This window comes from Zingiber officinale, chromosome 9A (genome assembly GCF_018446385.1).
Source record: "Zingiber officinale cultivar Zhangliang chromosome 9A, Zo_v1.1, whole genome shotgun sequence".
Classification (NCBI taxonomy): Eukaryota; Viridiplantae; Streptophyta; class Magnoliopsida; order Zingiberales; family Zingiberaceae; genus Zingiber; species Zingiber officinale.
Genome location: NC_056002.1, coordinates 103,335,495 through 103,360,651, shown reverse-complemented (window position 1 = coordinate 103,360,651; position 25,157 = coordinate 103,335,495). Strand labels below are relative to the sequence as shown.

General features: G+C 37.2%; 1 protein-coding gene across 2 annotated transcripts; it reads right to left on the bottom strand.

Moving 5' to 3' along the window:
• Nucleotides 1-595: 595 nt before the first annotated feature.
• Nucleotides 596-24,527, bottom strand: LOC122021384 (transcription factor IIIB 90 kDa subunit-like). Of its 2 annotated transcripts, none has more exons than XM_042579508.1 (14): nt 24,400-24,527; nt 23,966-24,047; nt 23,751-23,841; nt 23,596-23,665; nt 21,917-22,002; nt 21,777-21,853; nt 20,687-20,743; nt 20,448-20,560; nt 19,748-19,827; nt 19,568-19,654; nt 18,632-18,700; nt 1,961-2,123; nt 1,727-1,842; nt 596-1,028 (listed from the first exon to the last, which is right to left on the bottom strand). In XM_042579508.1, exons 2-14 carry the CDS (start codon nt 24,025-24,027, stop codon nt 780-782), a joined length of 1,320 nt encoding a protein of 439 aa, XP_042435442.1. In that variant the 5' UTR covers nt 24,028-24,047; nt 24,400-24,527; the 3' UTR covers nt 596-779. The 2 variants fall into 2 exon arrangements, with proteins under 2 accessions (XP_042435442.1, XP_042435443.1); XM_042579509.1 differs by having other exon boundaries at nt 23,760-23,841.
• Nucleotides 24,528-25,157: the final 630 nt, after the last annotated feature.

Below are 25,157 nucleotides of genomic sequence, written 5' to 3'. Positions count from 1 at the left end.
GACAGAGGATCCGAACTACCCGCGTGCATGGCCGGACGAATATAAATGAACATAGAGTACACATTTTTTCTTTTCCATTTTTTTCAATTTTTTTTCTGGAACAATTTTATGAACTAGAATTATGCAACATTAAATCTAATAAATTTAAAGTGTTATAGATATTTGGTTGTAATAAGCCCACTGTAATTCTGTAACTGTTAATGTTATCAGAAAAAGAAAGACCATTAGCTACAATCTAATGGCCTAATTAGATTGTAGCTAATATTGGTTGTGGGGGTAAACACTTTTTTTTTTCCTTTTTTCTTGTTTAACAATCATCGGTGGAGCCTCAGTTTTGTTTTGGTTCAAAAATCAATTGGTGGTTCTGGGGGAAAGCACTGCATTCTTATTATCCTCGGTTTGTTTCGGAATACATTAAAGTTATAGATTCCTGTAGGATCAAATATTGTTCAAAAGAGGGTTTGACAGGCAAGATACGAGTTCAACAAGGCTCCTCAATCTAAATGATGCAGTTTATGAATACGATACTCTACAACAAATAGAGAAACAAAAAAAAAAAAAAAAGGCATAGGATCACGATAGTCATGCAGCAGACTTAAGAAACCTATAGGTTAATTGACTACAAAGAACCTTGAATTGGATAGCAATGAGTTAAAATTCACGAACAGTATATAGTTTCTTAAAAAAATAGCCATATATAATTTTTCTCAAACTCCCCATCCCTCAAGAAGACTCGGCAATGTTGTTGTAACCATAATTGTTGCCCCTATCATGCAAAATCAAAAATCATCCTTGTAACCATAATCTTCACCTTCATAGTCATAGTCATAGTCATAGTCTTCGTCTCCATAGTCATAGTCTTCATCATCTCCATAGTCTCTATCTTCATTATCATTCTCAGATGATCCTGACCCATCACTATCCTTGTCATCTGGATCATCTGAATGATCATCCTTCTTTTCGGGAGTTTTATGAGGATCACCAACATCTGATTCAACCTTTTGCCTCTTCGCATTGTCTTGTTTAGACTGTTGAAAGACATTATCAATATAATTGAATGCAGTCTAAAATAGAATGAAAGCAGATGTAAAATTTATTTCAATATGATGTTCAGAGGATAGAATTTTATATGATATTGTCAACATGGAATCATTCCTAAAGTAGTCACCAAAATTCCAAAAAGCTCAAGTTGCTAAGCAGTCAGTAGATAAACTATAGGTAGTGGCAACTAACTTGCATACAGAACCACTTAAATGAACTCTATTGACCAGAATCATCATATTCTCTTGATTTTTTTTAGAGCATACGCATAAAGTTTACACATTTGCTATATGGAAAACTACTATGATTGAACAAAAGCTAGAAGCACCTAAAGGAAAAGCTTGGCAATATCTTCATTTTAGGTAATTCTATAATACAATATTACAATATTGCAAAACAATCAAAGTTTTCATAACATAAGATGCATAAAATTACCAGTGCAATCCTCGATTTGAATAAGAAACATATCACAAAAGCAAACTGAAATTTTTTCTAATTTTTTCAAAGTGCAGCGTATGAAAATTATTTCTTATACTAAAAATGGCTCCTTTGAGTAGGAACAAAAGTTCTTGGCATGCTAACAAAATTATTTTTCACATAGGTGATGAATGAACACAACATGGAGATGTTATGAGTTTGAAATTTAAGCAATTCACACCCAATATTGCTAACACGGATGACATACCCCAGCATCATCAATGTCAGAAAAAGACAAATAGTCACTCCCATCATCTTCTGAGTCTGCAAAACCATGTTGTTCACTGAAAGTTGATGGGTCAATCAACTCATGCCCTGCAGAATCTTTTAAAAAAGAGAGAAAAATAATTAAGATAAACTACTGTTAGTGTCCAGAAACAAAAAAAACCCACCAACTTCATAAACTTTCAAAATAAAAAGGTGTATGGGTTTTCCATAGTACCAGCACTACAAGGTTCCTTTGATTCCTTTGATGCTTTTCCTTCAACATGGCCAACATATGGAGTCATATTACCATCACAGCTTCCCTCATTCTGTAACAGCTGGCTGCGCACACATCTAGGTACCCAGCCTCTTCCAATGTCAATGTAGGAGCTAAGCTGATTCTGTAGATTCAGTGGTGATTCTAGGCTCTATATTAATGCATTTTTACCAAATTTTGGAACAAAAAGAAGGATTAAAAGGATAGATGAAAAATAATAGAATAAGGTGGATATCCCAATAACTCTAAGAAGTAGACTATAAGAGAAGCTTCTCAAACTATCTAAGCTTTACGAAAAGTAATGTATTAATCATGCGTCTCTATTATTGGTACTAATATTAGCTGACATGCCCTAACATGCAATACCATATATCGAAGCTGTTAAAGGCCAGAGTAGGAACATACATATGAAGTCCAACCATGGTTTAAAATTTTGATCCGTGTCGAGGTTTCGGTCCCAGACCGGAACGATATGGTTTTGGTATCGTATCGTGCCGTGCCGATACAGTTTCGGTAATTTTTTATTTATATATAATAATTATTAGATAAATATGTTTATTATATATAATTTAAAAATAAGTTGTATATTGATTTTATATAAGTTGTTTGAACAACTTAATATGGTCAGAAAAAATAATTAAATATAGTTTTCTTTAAAGATGTATTAATTACTCAAATTAAAATTGATATATCATAATTATATAAATTAAGTGTTTATTCATTTAATTAACTATTAGTTTAAATCTTATATATTTAAAACAGTAAAAAAAATCAAAATATCAATTAAACAAATATTATGAGAATATAAATATAATTTATTAGAATTTTTTAATTTTTTAGATTTTTTAAATGAATTTAAAACAGTAAAAGATTTTTTTTATAATATCAATTAATAATTTATTTTTTTTTAATTTTAAATATATTTTTATATATTTTATAAAGATATTTTGAAGGGGAGCCTTGGTGCAACAATAAAGTTATTGTTTTATGACCAAAAGGTCACGGGTTCGAATCCTGAAAACAGCTTCCTGCAAAAAGCAGGATACGGCTGCGTACAATGGACCCTGCATAGCTGGAGCTTCGCACCGAGCTGCCTTTTTTTTATTTTATAAGGATAATTTAATTATGATTTATAAAAATCTATTCAAAATATCACACTAGTTGGAAATTGTTTAATTAATTAAGTTTTTTTTCTTTTTGCAACAGTGATCCGCGAGTCGCGAATCCCACGAGTGCTGCTCGCGTGACACTTCTGCCAACGGCGGAGGCGTCGCGTGACGCTTCCGGCATCGGCGGAGGCGTCGCGCACGCTTCCGGCGACACGGAGCGGATAACGAAGGTGAAATTTGTCCGCCTGCTGTGCCGGCTTTGCTTCCTCACTGGAACAATAAATTCTGGTGGTTTCGGGCGGCATGGTTCGACACTTCAAACCCTGAGTCCAACTACATAGTGGAAAAAACTGAAAGCATCTCTGAATTTACACTTTTAAAACCAGCAAAGCAAACAAAGATAGCCTTTCCCCCAAAATTTAATTCATATTTCTAACAATTGGTTCAAGGCTCAATATTGTAAATATAAGGTCATATTAAAAAGGTATAAATTAATCTTCATCAATTAGATGGTAGGCTTATAAGAAGTATGAAAATTGCCCACTTTTTAAATAAATTATAGTGTATGTATGTTGATCCTTGTGATGTGACTTATATTATCCTCACTACAGAGCAGCCTCAACTCGACACTGGCCACATTGTTGTGCTCATTGTGACCATTAGTCATCCTCATTGCACATCCAAGAGGCTCAGTGTGTAATGAATGTCATCGTGGAGCTCTCTAGGTTGTCAAGTTCATTGACTTCGTCGTGAGAGATTCCAGTGATTAGTGCTTGAAGAAATCAAATATGATCAGCAAGGATGTCCCTCTGCTTTGTTCTATGTTTTGTCTTGTGTCACCCATGGATTAGTGTCTTGTATATATAATAAGACCTAGCATTGCCCTACCTAGTGCTTGGAATAGTTGATTAAATAGCAATGGTGCTGTTGAGAGGGGAAGACGGTCAGGGCTAGATTCCTGTGTGGATACTAGGCATGGCATAGTACCCATGATGACCAAGCTATTTCACTACAATATAAAAACTTAGGTTGATTTGGTGGAAGATTTTTTGTAATTTTATCAAATGTAATGACTAAATTCCTTCTGGTGCTGATTTGTGTTTATTGTTTTGCTGCAAAGACAATTGTGGACAGTGGAAAGAACTTATTGGAGTTGTTAGGGTTGGTGAGCTAGATTGAGTTAATAAGTTTTGTCTGTTTGACATCTATTTTGAAAATCTAATGATTCAAATGAGAAAGTGTTCGCAGTATGACTCAAATATCAAAGTATCATTACTGACTTCCTTGACTTCCTATTTAAAATTGTTTTTGGAGTATGGAAATAGGAATGCAAAGTGATCGTGAAAAGGATTTGAAAAACAATTGTCTTTTTTATTATTTAATCCTCTATCATGCTGAAGGAAATATTAAATCGTCCATCCACCCGCCCACTCCATCTCCCCAAGTAAATAAGATGATGGATAATCTTTTCAAAATCTGTTCTTATCATCCATGCTCTTATTAGCATCCACCACTCTCTCATCCATCCTCCCAATCACTCAGGCCCAACATTTGTGACTAATTTAATATGCATCTTCAGTAATTTGTGGTTTCTTTTAATTATTATTATGATCCCTTTTTATATGGCAATTTCCTTTTAACTTAATAATCCAATAATAATATAATATCCATAAATTCAATCATCAATATTAAAAAATGCAATAAAAGCTCAGGAAAGTTATATTTTTGCATACTATGCAATTACTGCTGGAGTTTGAGATGGAATCAAACAACCATCCTGTTATACGGTTTTTTTGTTTACCCATACCCTTAAGTCTCAAACTAATGTTCCCTACATTGATAATTAGGTTGTTTAGATATATTAAGGAAATTCCTATGAAACGCACCTTGATCGAAATATCTATTGGCAGCAAAAAGGTGAACCGTCACCTCGGCAGCCCCTCCAGGGCCCCCCACTGTTTGGAGGTGAATCTAGGGAGCTTCGCCCAACAACAACAGCGCATGTAAGAAGGGCTTGAGGCAACCAGCGGGGCATTCTGCACCCGCTGGAAATCGACCCTAGGCCTATTCGCAGCAAAAGGCTGAAATTGTCACCTCGACAACCCCTCCAAGGTGAAGGGAGGTCAATCATTGGGGGAGGGGCACCTAACAACAGCAGTGCATGTAAGGTGGGATTGATTAAAATATCTATGAAGCTATCGATTGCTCCTCCAATCTACTATGGACCCATTTTTATGTTTTTGATATAATAAGTAGCAAGGTTAATGGAATCATCAAGTTTTATTTCATTTCATGCTTCGACACCGTGTATGACACTCTTAGCGTGGTTAATTTTGTTCAATAATGAAGACTTAATTATCATAACAGTAGTCCCAAGCAACAGAACTTAAAAGACATTTCCTTTGTATTCCTACATATGTATTTACTAATAGTATGAACCTGGTGTTATAATTCTAGATGCTCATGTCAACCATGGGATGGTTTCCTAGTTTCCTAACAATTGATACTAATTATAGTTGCATGAACTATGCCCTTGAGTTTTCAATTAACCAATACAAACTCATTGAGCAACATATATATGGAAGTCTTAAGAATCTGGCTTTCATAAACAATTATACTAAATAATAACTTGTTTTAGACACTATGTCCAACATATTTTAGTTAACGCATAGTTGGTGGGATGGTTTCTTAGTTTCCTAACAATTGATACAAATTATAGCTACATGAACTATCTAATCAAGTTTTCAATTACATAATCCAAAATTGAGCTAATAAACTGGCATGAATACAAACTCATTGAACAGCATACACACAAAATTGTTGAATATCTGATTCTCATGATTAGCATCATATTGACTGATAAGAGCCTTTCTAGGATATTTGAGTTAGCTCATAGTTGGTTGGATAAGAGTTTCACTCAAACTTGAGTTAGTCCTAGCTACAAGATCTTTAAGGAAAACAAGGGATTTTTTTTCTCTTCAAAATGTCCTTATTAAATACAAATGTCTTACTATTAGCGATGCCAGCTATTAATGAAAAAAAATTCATGCAAACATTGAGTTAGATTCAAGGTTTAGTTACAAGATTCAACTAACTAGCTATTGAATAAGATGCATGAAAATTTTGTTCTCTTCATGTAATCCCACACCCAAAATTACGTGGAAGCACATCCAATGATGCTTATAATTGTGACCTCAAAATCATACGGTGATTATCTAAATTTTCAAAAGTATCTTATGAATGTTATTGACGTGGCCATAGTTCAAAATTTCGTTTTGTGCCAGGCGGAACGGGCGAAACTTACCGTTCCGCCCGCGCACCGAAACCGGCACCGGACGAGCGACAATTTCGTCGCGTCGTGCGTCACGCGCTAGGAGGAGTCACGCGCGCACTAGAAATCGTCGCACCATGAGGAACAGCGTCGCTAGAAGCTTCCGGTGTCGCAAGAAGCTTCGCAGCGCCTGAAGCGCGTCGCGAGCGTCGGAGGAGTCGCGACGCGACGTTTCTAGCGACGCCGAAAATGTCACGGACGCTTCTGGCGCTGCCGGAAGCGTCGCCGGACTCCTCCGATTCCGCCGGATGCCTCCAGCGCCGTTGGAGGCGTTCACGGGGCGTCGGTGGGGTCGCGAGCGAGGCGTGGGCGCTGGGTCGCGGGGCAGGGAATCACTGTGCAAAATTACAATTTAAATAAATTAAACAATTCCTATTTAACTGTGATATTTTAAAAGGGTTTTTTAAAACCCTAATTAAATTATCCTAATAAAATATAAAAAATATATTTAAAATTTTTAAAAAATAATCAATTGTCTTAAATAATATTCTGAAATTGTTTTTATTATTTTAAAATTTTTAAAAATTCTTTAAAATTCTAAAAAAAATAAAAAAAATTTATAAAAATTCTATTAAATCAAATTTATATTCTTATATATATATTTTAATTATTTTATATTTTTTACTGATTTAATGTTTAAATAAAATTACCGAAACCGTATCGACACGACACGATACGATACCGAAACCGTATCGTTCCGGTCTCGGACCGAAACCTCGGCACGGGTCGAAATTTTAAACCTTAGACGTGGCACTAAAGCAACTGTGAGATACGGTAAATTAAATATTATGAGTTATGGGAGAAATAACCTTATTGGAATTTGTAGATATTTTTCACGATTTAATCGGAGATCGTACAGTATATTTTAAGGGGATGAATTGTTTAGATGTAAAGTCGGGTATGGAATCACTATTAAGAGGGTGTTGATTAAGGAGTTAACTTAAGACCAAGTTAATTAAACCCTACCTTTAAAAAGTTTGCAACAGTGACCTTAAAAAAATTTGCAACAGTGACCTAGAAACGTCATTCCTCTCCTTTACGCTTCTTGCCGATTTCCGCCGATTGACTTCTGCCTCGACGCGTTCCTCCACACTCGATCGCACCGGCGCCGCTCGACCCGTCGCTCGCCGAGCCTCCTAACTCCTACACCCTTCACCTAGAGTTCCACTAGTAGTCCTCTTTGAATCGCTACTCCGCGTGAGTTCACTTTCGGGCAAGCGGGGAGATTCAAGCTCTATTTCCGCTCTCTTTCTCTTGTGCCCCGGCGTTAGGTTTTGGTTGTAATCAGCGTACCAGACGGCTGTCTCTATCTTCCGTGTCTTAACACTAAGCTCTTCTTGTCGATTTCTTCTTCGTCAACCTCAACAGCCGCTTGACTTAGTCTCCGTCGGAGAGGGAATTGCTGATTCTAAGATTGGGTAAGGCATTTTGGTTTTGGGTTCTAGATTCATAGAGATTTGGGTTTCGATTTCAGTAAGGGATGTTGTCTAAATGAGATGGACACTCCTGGCAGTGCCTTCTGGGTAGCGTCAGCCACAAATCTCTAGCAGTAATAACTTCCGACTAGCATTTTCCAACAACCGTTCTTCCCGGACGTGGGTCAACAAGGGCAACCTTATAGTAGGTTAAGGTGTTGGGAATTTGATTCTTGCTATAGCTTAAATCTAAATTGATGCCGATAAGGTTAGGGATAATTGATCCGGGTGGTTGTTCGAAATGATTGAGGTTAAATGTTGGATTTAATCTAGGTTTCGGGTTAGATCCGATTTATTTAGTTAACCGAAATTAATGAATGAATTAGGGTTTCCAATTTAATAGAAATTTTGATTTAGCTATTGGATACACATGAGAATGGCTTAATTATATGCATGTTGTTACAAGACCTTCATTTACGACGAGCCGCTTGACGTGGAGATAATATTTGGCACGCGCTATATTTGAGGCGGGTACTTCTTACCTTGATTCTTTAGTTCTCTGACCTTAGTGCATGAGCTATGTTTGGATAGTAACTGTCTGTATCTTGATTCCACTCGTATTTTTCTTGTACTTGATACTTATCCACTTGATCTTTGAGATACCCGTTTCCATATCTATACAGTCTCTAGTTGCCATCTATGATATTTAGCATATACTAGATACCATGCTTACTTGCTGTGATTGTTGTTTATTCACATACTTTATTGAGCATGCTGACTTCTTGTAGCATACTTGATTTCTGTTTATCTATATATGATGATTGTTGGCACATCATATCATTGCATGCATACTGACGACCATTGTCTCCCTTGTGGTGTGAGAGAGTTGTCAGTTAGCGTCATACACTCGGTCGCTCATGGGTAGTAGTAGCTGAAGATGCGAGCAGCAGCGACCCCATTACTATGTAACTAATTAGCTACACAGTCCACTCGGCCACTCGAGAGCAGTGGTAGCTGGAGTGTGCGCAGTTGTCATTGTCCCGACCTCTCGACGATACAAGGGTCGTGGTACAGAGGGGTGGCGGGAGTGACCATCCGTGCATACGCTTTTATTATTATACTTGCTTATGTTGTTGATTTCTTACTTATGCAGTCGTTTTATTATATCCATGTGATATGCTTGCATATGCCGAGTTATATACCTTAAACACTGGCTTATTTGTTAGTAGTATATATATACGTCACATGTTACCCTTATAGTTATGCACAGTACTATGACAGATCCTCACTATCCCTGACCTACTATTACTAGCCTAGGATATGGTTTCAGGTATGGACATTTATTATGACACCACTGTAGTATCTGCAATTTTTCCTATGATATTGTATACCTTTGTATATCTAGTTCTTTACTATACTCATGCACTATCTGTCTATTACCCGCTGAGTCCCAACACTCACCACCCCTTGAACTGATTTTTCTTTCACCAAGAAACAGGTAGATGATACATGGGCACTTAGAGGATCATGACTACGAGTCCCACGTCACATCCAAGGACGGTGTTTTAGTTTTGTTTACTGCTTTGTTTGTGCTTTGAATTTTGTGAATTTGGTATTTGTAATAACTCGATGAGGACTTGGAGTTTAGCTTTGTGGTTTCTTGTATTTGGTTTGATGTTGTGGTGTCAAGCCAAGCCGGCTCGCAGTTAGTTGTTTTGGGGTTTTGTGATCATTATTTTGTAACTTCCGCTATGTTTTGTTTCAGCCATGTGGGTTGTTTATCAATTGCGTGGTTGTATTTATTTCTAGCCGTGTGGGCTGCTTATAAATTGCGTGGTTGTGTTTATATCCAGCCGTGTGGGCTGTTGTTAGCTTGTGAGTAGCCTTGTGACAATGTATACTAGTTTCATTTAGCAGTGGAGGTGTTGTCCGATTTTCGTCGGATAACCTTACCCTCGGGGCGTGATAATTTATTGGTATTAGAGTCACAGGTTTATGAGGCCTACTTCTCCGTGCTTTAGGATTATGTGATTTGTTTCCTTGATGTGATTTTTCAAATTTTGGGGCCAGACAGTGGCAGAACACCTCTAAGTTATAGGATGTAAGTTTCATAATTATGATTATATATCGTTGTTGATCCTTATCTAGTTGTTTATACCAGGTATGAAACATAGAGGGACAGTTACTGGTCATCGCCGTGGTCCGGGGCAACCACGAAAACGACCTATCGAGTCAGAGGGATCTGAGTCGGTAGCTCAAAAGGCGGATTCTTCCAAGGATCCTACTGACGTGGAGACTATTAGCCGGGGTCAGGACGTCAGCTGACGTCAGCCTTAGGGGATTCCTCCTATTGTACCACCAGTGGTGGATCACGGATTCCGACCTCAGGGGATTCCTTCCGCGATACCATCAGTAGTACCTGCACCTACTACTACTAGTTGGGTGATGGATAGAGCTCATATACCAGTGTTGGCAAGGTCAGTAAATGACAGATTTACTTTATTCCAGGGCAGTGCGGATCCTTGGGTTGCTCGTAGTTGGTTGAAGAATCTGGAGGGCACATTCGGGTACATGAACTGTACGGATGAGGAGAAAATGGAATTGGCTGCATATCACCTCCGAGATCAGGCCGTCACTTGGTGGGACATGCAGAGGACGATCTTTGGGGAGCAACACGTTACGTGGTCGTTTCGAGATGCTTTTGAGGTAGTATTCTCCCACTACATTTTGTCTAGCTCGTCGCCGAGAGTTTCTTAACCTCAAGCAGGGCTACCATTTGGTGATGGAGTATAACGCAGAATTCAGTAGACTGGCTGAATTTTGTCCTCATCTGGTGGCTCAGGATTATGATAGGATGCATCAGTTTACTCAAGGCCTTGCAGCATACATTCGGCTTAGGATGTCAGGATTTCTTGGTAGTTCTTATCGAGAGGTATTAGATCGGGCATTATTCATTAAGATGACTCAACAACAGGTGACTCAGGAGAAAGGTAATGATAAGCAGTGGTCACAGAAGAGAGGGAACAAAAGTCAAGGCTCACAGGCTACTTCCGGAGGTCCTCTCGGCCTCAGAAGTCAGGGCAAATGTCGGATAGATCTTCTCGTCTTTCTCAGCGAGATCAGAAGAATGACATCAGTGGGATCAGATGTTTTCAGTGTGGCTCCAAAAGTCACACCAAACCCATTTGTCTGTTGGATCACTCTACATGCTTCTATTGTAAGCTTCTAGGGCATGAAAGTAGGGATTGTACTCTGAAGGCTCAGTTGGAGGCTACTAAGGTTACCTCAGGTCGACCCACACAGTCACAACAGCAGAGAGGACCTCAGAGGACTCAGAGTGCTCCTCGTCAGCAACGACCGCCGCCACCATGGGGGCAGGTATACCATATCCGAAGCCAGGAGCACCCAGTGATGACAGCGACCACGCAGTACTCTGCCGTAGCATCCTCCTATTAGACATATCCCGCCGTGCAAGACTTTCCCCCTCCAGCCTTATCCGACATTACAGCCGCAACCTCACTTTCAGCATCAGCAGCCGGCTGCCACACCTCCGATTCCACCTTAGACTATTCCAGGGATGCCACCACTGAGCTCAGAGGTGGGATGCGTTTATGCCGTCACATAGGAGGAGGCACAACGAGCCAAGGGATCGGTCTTTTAGGGTATTATTTCAGTTTATACATTTATTGCAGATCTATTGATAGATACTAGTAGTTCTCATTCATTTATATCTAAGGTATTTTTGGGTAAGATCGGTAGACTGTTGACACAGTGGACACACGGGTTAGCAGTATCGTTATCATCTGGAGAGATATTAATTATCAGGAAGTCAAAGGATGTCCTTTGGACTTCAACGGCCAGACAGTTATGGTGGATCTGCAGTTGTTAGAGATGGTGAAATTTGACATCATCTTAGGCATGGACTGGCTGACCATGAATCATGCCACAGTCGACTGCGGAGCGAGAAGGGTCACGTTTCAACGTCCGGGACAACCATCATGGGTATTCATTGGAACCAGAGATGATGGGATTTCTTTTATTTCAGCGTTGCAAGCTCAGAAATTATTATCTCAGGTTGTCAGGGGTATTTGTTATCGATGACTAAGGCTGATCAGGATGGTATACCACAGCTCTCGGGCGTTCCTATAGTTCGAGATTTTCCGAATGTATTTCTAGAAGAACTTCCTGGTTTGTCTCCTAAAAGGCAAGTCGAGTTTGCAATTGAGATGATTCTGGGGGCAACACCGGTATCAAAGACTCTATATCGCATGACACCAAAGGAATTAGAGGAGCTGAGGTTCAGTTATAGGAGCTGTTGGACAGAGGATTCATTCGTCCCAATGTTTCTTCGTAGGGAGCTCTAGTACTCTTCGTTAAGAAGGATGGATGAGGTTATGCATTGATTATCGACAGCTGAACGCAGTGACTATTAAGAACAAATACCCATTACTACGTATAGAGGATTTATTCGATCAACTCAAGAATACCTGTGTATACTCTTAGATTGATCTACGCTCAGGCTATCATCAGCTCAGAGTTAGGGATACAGATATTCAGAAGACAACGTTTCGCACCCGTTATGGCCTCTATGAGTTCTTGGTAATGTCATTTGGGCTTACCAATGCCCCAGCTGTGTTCATGGACCTTATAAACAGGGTATTCCTTGAGTACTTAAATCAATTCGTCATCGTGTTCATTGATGATATTTTGATATATTCCCGGTCTGAGGAGGAACACAAGGAACACCTTCGCATAGTTTTGGAGACGCTACAGCGAGAACACCTCTATGCGAAGTTTAGTAAATGCGCATTCTGACTACCTTATGTGGGATTTCTTGGACACATTGTTTCCAACAGAGATATATTAGTGGATCCACATAAAATAGAGGTCATCACTAGTTGGAAGCGGCCGAAGTCGGTAGAGAAGATTCGTCGTTTCTTACTGCAGATTCGTTGAAGGTTTCTCTAGCATAGCGCTGCCATTGACTCGACTAACCAAAAAGGGAGAGAAATTTAGCTGGACAGAATCATGTGAGACCAGTTTTCAGGAAATCAAATGAAGACTCATTACTGCATCGGTATTGGTACTTCCCTATGGCGAGGATGGTTTCATACTTTTCATAGACGCATCATTTCAGGGGTTAGGTGCAATACTCATGCAGTTGAGCGCGTTGTATCGTATGTCTCTCATTAGCTGAAGGATCATGAGAAGAACTATCCAATCCATGATTTAGAATTAGCAGCTATCATTTTCGCACTAAAAATTTAGAGACATTATTTATATGACATCACTTTTGAGATATTCATGAATCATAAGAGTCTTAAGTACTTATTTACTCAAAAGGAATTGAATCTAAAACAGGGAAGATAGATGGAATTCCTGAAAGATTACGACTACACTATTAACTATCACCCGGGGAAAGCTAATGTGGTAGCCGATGCCTTGAGTAGGAAATCTCGAGGGATTTTGGCTTGTCACCGAGTGATGGTTACAGAATTGATACAGAGTTTTTCTAAGTTGGGATTGGTGGAGCAAAGACAGACAGAGCGTGGTATTCTAGTCTCTATGGTTGCGCAGACACCTATTGTTGAGCGAATTAAAGAGGCTCAAGCTTCTGATCAGCATCTGCAGTTCTTATGTAGCAGAGTTATCTCAGGACCGCCGACAGAGTTTTCTTGTGATGAGAATGAAGTTCTTTATTTCCGTGGAAGATTATGTGTTCTTGAGTCGCATCCGGTCCAGGAGAACTTGCTACAGGAAGCACACCGATCTAGATTTGTGATTCATCCAGGGGTACTCGCATGTACAAGGACTTGAAACGATCCTATTGGTGGAGTGACATGAAGAAAGATATTGCGAATTTTGTGGCACATTGTTTAGTATGTTAGCAAGCGAAGGCGGAGCATCAGAGGACAACTAGTTTACTTCAGAAGATACAAATATCGGAATGGAAATGGGAGCATATCACTATGGATTTTGTGATAGGACTACCTCGGACACGGAAAGGACATAATGCGATTTGGATAATCGTTGATCGGTTAACCAAATCTGCACACTTTTTACCGATCCGTAGAATGGAATCGTTGGATCGATTAGCAGAATTATACTACAGGGAGATCATTAGATTTCATGGTATACCTTTGAGTATTATATCAGATAAGATCCACAATTTACTTCCCGATTTTGGCAAAGTCTTCAACAAGCCATGGGTACGAAGCTCCGTTTCAATACAACCTTTCACCTTCAGACGGATGAACAAACTGAGCGCACTATATAGACATTAGAAGATCTATTGAGATCGTGCATCTTGGATTTTGGAGGTGGTTGGGAGGATCATCTACACTTAGTTGAGTTTGCATACAATAATAGCTACCATTCAGCGATTCAGATGGCACCATTTGAGGCATTATATGGCAAAGCATGTAGATCTCCCACCTTATGGGAAGAAGTTGGGGAACCGCAAATCTTGGGACGGTAGAGCATTCAGCGTGACGCGGAGTTGGTTGGCACCATCAGACACAGAATGTCGGAAGCTCAGGATTGACAGAAAAGTTATGCAGATTAGAGACGGAGACCTCTAGATTTTCTGTGGATGATCATGTCTTCTTGCAGGTGTCTCCCACTAAAGGGGTTAAGAGATTTGGATTGAAAGGTAAGTTAACTCCTCGTTATATTGGACCTTTTCTGATACTTGAGAGGATAAGTGAGGTAGCCTATCGGCTGGCGTTGCCACCGTCACTTGCTGGGATGCATGACGTATTCCATGTATCTATGTTGAGGAAGTATGTGTCGCACCCTACGCACATTTTGACAGATGTGTTGATCACACTTTAGTCGGATGCAACATATGAGGTTCCAGTGCGGATTCAGGATCACAAGGAGCGCCGATTGCGAAATAAAATAATCCGACTTGTTAAGGTCGGATGGGAGCATCACTCAGATGACGAAGCAACCTGGGAGCTAGAGGCTAAGATCCGAGCTTGATACCCACATTTATTTACGGAACATATGTAAAGTTATTACAGTAGTTGTACTGATTAAACATGTCATTCATTGTTTAACGCATTTAAGTCGTAAATTTGAGGACCAAATTTTTATTAGAGGGGGAGAATGTGAGATACGGTAAATTAAATATTATGAGTTATGGGAGAAATAACCTTATTGGAATTTGTAGATATTTTTCGCGATTTAATCGGAGATCGTACGATATATTTTAAGGGGATGAATCGTTTAGATATAAAGTCGGGTATGGAATCACCATTAAGAGGGAGTTGATTAAGGGGTTAACTTAAGACCAAGTTAATTATACCTTTAAAAAGTTTGCAACAGTGACCTAGAAACGTCATTCCTCTCCTTTACGCTTCCTCCCGATTTCCGCTGACCGACTTCTGCCTCGACGCATTCCTCTGCACTCGATCGCATCGGTGTCGCTCAACCTGTCGCTCGTCGAGCCTCCTAACTCCTCCACCCTTCACCTGGATTCCCACCAGTAGTCCTCCTCTTCGAATCGTTACTCCACGTGAGTTCACTGTCAGGCAAGCGAAGAGATTCAAGCTCTATTTCTGCTGTCTCTTTCTCTTGTGCCCCGATGTTAGGTTTTGGTTGTAATCGGCGTACCAGACGACTACCTCTATCTTCCGTGCCTTAACACTGAGCTCTTCTTGTCGATTTCTTCTTTGCCAACCTCAATAGCCGCTTGACCTAGTCTCCGTCGGAGAGGGAATTGCTGATACTAAGATTAGGTAAGGCATTTTGGTTTTGGGTTCTAGATTCATAGATATTTGGGTTTCAATTTCAGTATGGGATGTTGTCTAACTGAGATGGATACTCCTGGCAATGGCTTTTGGGTAGCGTCGGCCACAAATCTCTGGCAACAATAACTTCCGGCTAGCATTTTCTTGCAGCCGCAAGGGCAACCTCATAGTAGGGTAAGGTGTTGGAAATTTGATCCTTGTTGTAGCTTAAATCTGAATTGATGCTGGTAAGATTAAGGATAATTGATCCAGGTGGTTGTTCGAAACAATTGAGGTTAAATGTTGGATTTAATCTAGATTTTGGGTTAGATCCGATTTATTTAGTTAACCGATATTAATGAATGAATTTGGGTTTCCGGTTTAATAGGAATTTTGATTTAGCTATTGGATACACATGAGAGTGGCTTAATTATATGCATGTTGTTACAGGACCTTGATTTACGATGAGCTGCTTGACGTGGAGATAATATTTGACACGCGCTATATTTGAGGCGGGTACTTCTTACCTTGATTCTTTGGTTCTTTGACCTTAGTGCATGAGCTATGTTTGGATAGTAACTGTATGTATCTTGACTTCACTCGTATTTTTTCTGTGCTTGATACTTATTCACTTGATCTTTGAGATACTCGTTCCCATATCTATACAGTCTCTCGTTGTCATCTATGATATTTAGCAGATACTAGATATCATGCTTACTTGCTGTGATTGTTGTTTATTCACATACTTTATCGAGCATGCTGACTTCCTGTAGCATACATGATTTCTGTTTATCTATATATGATGACTGTTGGCACATCATATCATTGCATGCATACTGACGACCATTGTCTCCCTTATGGTGTGAGAGAGTCAGTTAACGCCGCACACTCGGCCACTCATGGATAGTGGCAGCTGTAGGAGATGTCGCTTGTCCTGTAGTGCTCCTACTCGACCACTCATGGGTAATGGTAGCTGGAAATCCAAGCAGCAAGGACCCCATTGCTACGTAGCTAGTTAGCTATACATCACCTGTCCACTCGGCCACTCAAGAGAAATGGTAATTGGAGTGTGTACAGTTGTCATTGTCCCGGCCTCTCGACTATACAGGGGTCATGGTATAGAGAGGTAGGCGGGAGTAACCATCCGTGCATACGGTTTTATTACTATACTTGCTTATGCTGTTGATTTCTTACTTATGCAGTCGTTTTATTATATCTATGTGATATGCTTGCATATGCCGAGTTATATACCTGTTGCATGTGCTTAGACACTGACTTACTTGTTAGTAGTATATATATACATCACATGTTACCCTTGTAGTTATGCGCAGTACTATGACAGATCCTCACTATCCTTGACCTATTATTACTAGCCTATGATATGGTTTCAGGTATGAACATTTATTATGACACCATTGTAGTATCTGCTATTTTTTATATGAGATTGTATATCTTTGTATCTCTAGTTCTTTACTATACTCATGCACTATCTGTCTATTACCCGCTGAGTCCCAGCACTCACCACCCCTTGAACTGATTTTTCTTTCGCCAAGAAACAGGTAGATGATACATGGGCACTTAGAGGATCCTGACTATCGGTCCCACGTCACATACAAGGACGGTGTTTTAGTTTTCTTTACTACTTTATTTGTGCTTTGAATTTTGTGAATTTGGTATTTGCAATAACTCGACGAGGACTTGGAGTTTAGCTTTGTGGTTTCTTGTATTTGGTTTGATGTTGTGGTGTCAAGCCGAGCCGACTCGCAGTTAGTTGTTTTGGGGTTTTGTGATCGTTATTTTGTCACTTCCACTGTATTTTGTTTTAGCCATGTAGGATGTTTATCAACTGCGTGGTTGTGCTTACTTCTAGTCATGTGGGCTGCTTATAATCTACGTGTTTGTGTTTATATCCAGTTATGTGGGATGTTGTTAGCTTGTGAGTAGCCTTGTGGCAATGTATTCATTTGTCACTGCTACAGGGAAGGTGCTATCCGATTTTTGTAGGACAACCTTACCCTTGGAGCCTGACAATAACTATCTAACAAACCACCATGAGATGTATTACTCCACTAGATACCCATAATCCACACATAAATCTGAAAATGAGTTCATAATATCAGAATTTTTACTATGATTAGTAACAAGTATCGAGCCTCCTTACTATCCAAAATACAAGGACAACAACTAAGCCTTATCCCACTAGGTGCGGTTATATGGATCCTTACTATCCAAAATAGAGATATAGAAAATATGTTAGTCTCCTCTCTTCAAGCCTTGAAAGAATTGAATCTCCATACAATATCACTCTATTCTTGCACTAGTATAGTGTTCCAAAGTGGCATTATTTCACGAGTAACTAGTTTGCATATCGCATATATTTCAATATATTGTCTATATAGGATAGCAAGCAAATAGCCATGGTATGACATATTCACACCATATTTTAAATGCTAAACCAAGCTGATTAACATGTGAATTTTACCGTTGCACCCATTGCATTGGCAACAAGCAAATGCTACAACATAATAGACAAGCATCAGTTTCTACCGTGTTAGAGAGGTTGCAGTCGTCTTGCAATGCTGCAAGGATTGCACAAGCGTTCTCTGTTGGCGAGGTCATGAACTTGTTCTAACTTCTACAAAGCTTCTTCATGTTCTGACTTCTACAATATTAGGAGCATCATGCGAGTGTTGGCATGATCGTACACTATCGAGTGAGGGTTCAATAAGAAGAAAGTGATCACATTTCTTCTTCCTCTTTCCTATGCTTTAATGCCTCCGGCACTGCATCTCAACATGTTCCGATATGGCATGAAATTCTCTTGTTTCAATTGGGGATAGAAAACCCAACTCGAAATGAAATTTCAAATCAAGATTCACAAAACAAATGATTATAGCAATTAAAGAAATAAATATATAGGTTATTTTGCCATTAAATTTAAAAGTAAAATAAACACCACAAAATATTTCATGGACAGTGAAATCAGTTGCACAATAAGTTATATCAACATCACTTAACATTTGTTCAAGTATATGAAAACTTACAGACTCATTATTTTCAAACTCTATTAGTCGTCTATTCAGAGTCGCTTCACAAATGTGTACAGCAGAAACCTAAGTAAACACAAAAAAAAAACCTTGCAACAATTAGATGAACAACCATGTTGTATAAAAATTAATTAAATAAATTTAAAATTCAAGTTTTAGGTTTGACTCTCAAATTCCATAAAAATTATAGAAGGGGGAATTCCTCACAACATTGAATGAAATATACCAATTATGTTCTAAAAATTCACATGGATTAGAGACCAGAGAAATTTAACCTAATAAAGCAAAAATGATGAACAATTTTTGGTCTAAATAAATAAATATTTTCATAATTGTTATACGTAACACAACAAAGAATAATTACTTCAACACTGTATAGGTATATATAATTGCCAAAGTTTCACATCAATTTCATAAATGTGTTAAGTATTTTATCTTGAACAAAAACTATTAACATTTGTCTGCTAACCAATAAGAAGATCAAGCTATTGCACACACAAAGGAAAATCCAAAACAAAAGAGATAAAAATAAATTAAATTAAGCTTTACTTGATAAAATTTCCAATTGCTCAAAGAATGTAATATGCCATGAATGAAAAAAAAAAGACTATTGGTTAAATTTTTCTTATATATTTGCTATATTTTCTCAACAACTTCAAGATGTTTATTGTTAGCATTTTCACATTTGTAGTGTAAATTATATAAAATGTATTCCTTACAATAATTGATTCGGATTAATTGAGTCACAAGCTTTTAGGCTCGACTTGAAACATAAAGGGGATCCTGAAGATTGGATGACATATCACAGATATAGATTTGTATGGTACAAAGAAATTTGGTGTTTCATAAATTTATTATACTTTGAGTTGGCATCTTCAACCATACGCATGTACACATTTAGAGTGGAAGTTAGCTAGAAAGTTTTTTACTCACAATATCTGATTTGGAGTAATTAAGTCCATGAGAATGTACAGATATGTATAATGCTGCACCGCATAATCCGTTGGGTTTCTTCCCTGTCTAAAATCATTAAAAGCACAAGAAACAAATTTACTTATGCATAAGAAATTGAATTTACAAATTGAAAAGGAAAATGCCAATAAAGAAGAATACCTGCATCCAATCTCTCTTCATGCTTGCAACCAAGCGAAGAGCCAATTCAGAAACTGCATCATTCTTTTTGCCTAATAGTCCTAAATTTCAAAAGTTTTACACAATAAATTCACTCTAGTCTAATCTAATCTCATAACTGAGTTACCTTGATGAATAAATAGGGCAAATAGGAAATAAAACAAATAAGTCCCTCTTTACGATAATACTTTACTTATTACAAAATACATATTTCCAGCAACAAAAATGCGAATATATTTATGCCTTGAATATGTTTGCCATTAAAATGAAAATAGTTTGCCATAAACAAAGAGCTAGCATGTTGAACAACGGTGTTATTTTCTACTAAGTTTGCAATAAACATGGAAGGGAAGAGAAGTTTCTCTTGCGACAACAAATAGTAATATCCCAATTTAAAGAAAATACGAAAAATTGACAAATAAGACAGAATTGTAGTTATACTCACTAATAAATCAAACTTCAATGAAAGACTAGAATTAGAGAAACCAAAATGTAAGCTTAATCACTAAAAACCAAAAGAATAAATTCAGAATAAACCAAACTACAATCACTGCAGTCATAGGAGTCTAAGACACTAGATAAATAATGAAAACCGAAACTTATGATACTTTGCAGTGCAATGAATTGTGTCCTTCAAATCAAAGAATTTTTAAATAAAAAATAGAAAACAAAGTTCACTTACGCTTTGTAAATCGATGGATAAAAAAACTTGGATCCACTATTTTTAGGACAATTAGGTGTTCCAAGAGGTTCAAAGTTTTACAAAGTTGCAAAAACATAGCTCCAAGCACATACCTGAAACAAAATATAAGAGATCATTTTATCTTGCCTTCCTAACAGTAGTTTGTGCTAGGGGGAAAAACTCAAGAAATTCACAGTTCAAAAAGAATGAAGAGGTGAAAAAGAACAAGATGCACATACACATTTATCTTCAAGTAGTCAGAGAAATCAATGAGAAGATAGTCCTTTTTGCTTTGCCTGAAAAAAGAAGGAACCAAATTCTAAACCAAGTTACAGCATTATGAATACAACATTGATATATGCTTCAAAGTTGACAACCATTGCTAATCACCTACAAATTAGTCAGTTTTTAAATGATAAAGTAGAATAATCTAACAAATTATATGCTCTCATCTAGAGGATAGAGAAGTATATTCAAAAAAGAAAAGAATGGTTTTAAGTTTATCTAAGTGCACAGAGTAATATATAGAAAAGCAATTGTATAACCCATAAGCACACTAGAAATTCTCCATAAGATTTACAAATAACTACCAATTATGAATACTAACTAGAATGATACTGAATGAAAAAACATGTAAATAGAAGACTTGAAGTTTAAAACATAGAGAATTAAGGAAACAAACTAGATCTTTTAATTGCAGGTATATCTGGACATGGAAAGTCATGAAATGTTCTAATATTCATACAATAAGGCTTCATTTACCCCTCCCCTACTCCAACATTGATATTCTGAAAGAACTCCATACAAAATTTTCAGATTTAGGATATTGATCAGGGTTAAGAACAACAAAGCAAAGGCCTGGGCTTGACCAGTAAGCAACCTAAGCCATTGCTGATCAAAATAGGCAGGTTCAAATTAGGCGCATATGCATTAATCTCCCATGTGTAGCAAAATTCTTGTCCCCTATGGTTCAACCACTTCTAAAAGCTTAAAAAACATACAAGCAGTATATGCCATTATTAATTATTTGATGGCAGTCTACAACCAAATTCATGAATTAATAATGTGTTGTGCACAATGGTTTATTTGAATGAGCAATTACTATATCTTGGTCTTTTGAATGCTAGCATAAGCAAATCCATCAATAATTTAATGACATGTTTACTTGGAAAGATTCAGATATTGTTTTATCCAAGGTTGGTAATGGGGAAAAAAAGGGGAATGACCTTAATGATAAAAGAGTGTATACAAATACTTGAAAAGAATCATTATGCCATAATAGTGGTGGCATGACTTAATCACAACCATATAGTAGCATGCACTTCTCACCTGCATGCAAGATAGAGACAAGTTGCAGCAACATGAGATATCTTGCATCCTTTGGTGAAATTTGTATCTACAACCATCTTCAAAATTGGGAATGTGAGACTAAATTGCTTTCCATGTATTGCAATAACCTATAAAAGTACCTCATAGAAAGCACAAGCATTGTTGATTATAGTATCTCCACCGCTAATGTTCAAGACATTTACAATATAGCTAATCTCATCTCTTCCTGGACAAATAAAGGGCAAAATCAAAGAAGGAAAAAAAATAACATTCACACAAAACTGAAAATCAAATAAACTAAAAGTCAAATAGGAATTTTTAGAAATATATGGCAGAAAATGTTAAAGAGTAAAAGTGACAAGAACATAATTTGAAATTTGATACTCATAAGAAATTTTAGTCTTAAATGCAATAAACAAAATAATAAATTAAGAGGGTGTTTGGCTAAACTTATTAAAAACAGCTTATAAGCTCGTACAGCTTATAAGTTGTTTTAGGAGCTTATAAGTTGTTAGGTCTTATTTTAAAAATAAGTTGTTAAAGTGTTTGGGTGAACTTATTACAATCAACTTAAAGATATTGATATGTTTGGTATTATAAGATCTTTTTATTAATAAAATTACCAAAAAGGGTATAATACTATTAATAGAGGATTTTTGAGTTTTTTATTAATAGAGGGTTTTGGGCGAATTTCTGCATCGGGTGAGAGAAAATTAGAAAGAGACGTTGGCGGAGAAGATGACACAACGTTGGAAGAAAAGTCGACGGAGATAAAAAGATATTAAGCTTATAAAAAATTATCGAGGATAAGATGGGGATTTATGAAATTATATAAGGATATTTTAGAGAAACAAATTATTAAAATAAGATCTTTTTTAAAAAAGTAGGGTCTTCCATACTTTTTTAAAAACAGCTTATAAGCTCCAAAACAACTTATTTTGACAGCTTATAAGCTGTTTGAAAAAAAAATTACCAAACAAATTTGAAGAGCTTATAAGCTCCAAAACAACTTATAAGCTGTTTTAGAGAGCTTATAAGCTTAGCCAAACACCCTCTAAATGCAAAAATAAGTAATACAAATGTCTCTATTCCCACATTAATTTGAAAATGTTTACTTGGCAAAAATTTGATCATCAATGTTCCTCTACAACAAGTAACCAACAATTCAAATGGAAGCATTGATCTACTTGCATATTTTAAATAAATTATTATAAATGATAAACAGTCAAAAGAGTAGCTAAATCTATGCTCTTACAAACACGAGAAGTCTAACAAAAAATATAGTCTTTTATAACCTAGAGTAGGGGTTGAAATATTATAACAAAAAATATAGTCTTTTATAAACTAGAGTAGGGGTTGAAATATTTCCACTGGGTCATAATTTTTTCAGTTAAACCAGTCAGAAATATACGGTTCAACACTGTTTAAAAAGGAACTTGGGCTCTAATTCTAGGTTTAATAGGTTAGGTTGGACATGTCAGTCTGGATCCAGTTAATAATAATAATAATAATAATAATAATAATAATAAGCAACTAAAACACACAGCACACAATAAACAAAACAAAACATAAATAGATAAGTCCCAAACTAGACACCTTGCTAGGGCCAAGTGAAAATTGAAACTAAAAAGATTACAATATGGATGTGACTTAAAAATTAATGCAGAAATTTTTTACTAAATGATGAACATTGAAGTTGCAAAATACAAAAGCATAACCATGGAATTCCATCACAAACACAACAACCAAATTTACATAAACAATCAAGTTACATATCCTAAATTACAAAAAGATAAGATTTTTTCCTATGTGAATTTACCTTTCTTTAGAGTTCTTAAATTTGATGCAGAGGATTCATGTTGCAAAATCTTTATGATATTACTAGTACTCTGGGAAAAGAAAGAAAAGAAATAAATAAAAAATAAATTTAGGGGAAAATAAATTAGGTTACTTAAAGGTTCCATGAGCCAACACATGATAAACCTGGCCACCGGTATCCTTTGCAAAAGTGAGACGACTGCAGTAAATCTCTTGATCGAGAATCCTTCCACATAAGGTACAGCACCTGGAACAGCATAAAAAGGAATTTAATGAAATATAATAGGAAGAGGTTATCCTTCAAATCCTATTCAAAAAGTGCCAACATAAACAAACAAACTTGCACATATCCATAATACAAAACAACTCACACATAACCGTTCTCAGGATCCCTATAGATGGGGCATTCCTCGCAATTACTACACCAACCCATTGCCAAAGACTTAAATCAACCTAAAAATGATCAGTAAAATAGCAGACCAATGAGAAACAAAAATATAATATTTGCAAAGTATTGTGTGCATTTATCAATAGAGCATTTGCAAATATGAATATGCTGCTCGGACCAATAGAATGACACGTGAGAGAAATTAGACAGCATCTATAGATCAAAAAAGAAGCACATTAAGAATCTGAAAGAACATAACATCAAAACAAACACTAAGTGGGTTTTCAATGCCAATCTGTGCCGCTCGATACCGACGGTTTTTACCGTTCCCGCACGGGATCGGCGCCGAGACGCCGTTTCGACACCGGATCGGTGGAGAGGAGACGGAAAGAAAGAGAGGGAAACGTGTGACCTTACCTGGGCTGCTAGTGAGGCAATGAGGTGCGGCGGCGAGCGGCGAGCGGCGAGCGGCGGCGGCGACGGTGAGCGACGGGAGAACGATTGAAACGGATGGAGTAACCTCAGTTTTTATTAAAAAGTAAACTATTAAAATATATATAACTTATATTTTATATAGTTAAAGTATAATATATCTATTATATATCTAAGATAAAAATACAAAGAGTACTATGTGATAAAACATAATTCACTCACCCCAACTCATTGTTAGACTAATATTAAAAAAAATTAAATCATAAGTGGCTATATTCTTGGTAGTTGAATAACGTATGGGAGGGCAGGTGTGGGACCGTGGGTCTTGGTGCAACAAACAAAAGAAGATGAATTGCTCTGAAAATAAAATCACACTTTATTTTACTTTCCGAATTTAGTAAAGACAAATACGTTAGTTAATTAGAAATAAAAACATAAAAGAAAAATAAGAGACACGAATAATTTATTTGATTACAATCGAGAAGATTATTAGTCTAAGACTTTGAAAACTCCACTAAAAATCTCCTTCTAACGAAATAGCCTCTCACACCAATTAAGTACAGAAAATTAGAAAGCAATAAACAATTGAAACAAGTCTTGTATGAAATTGTAAGTACCCTGAGTTAGTTTTGATGTGGTCAACCAAATTAAGATAGATCATGTGTATTTGATCCTTGTGTCTAAGTATGTAGGAGCTTAAGAACATAAGAAGTCGAGCAGAAGACGTAGCTAGCGAGAAGGAT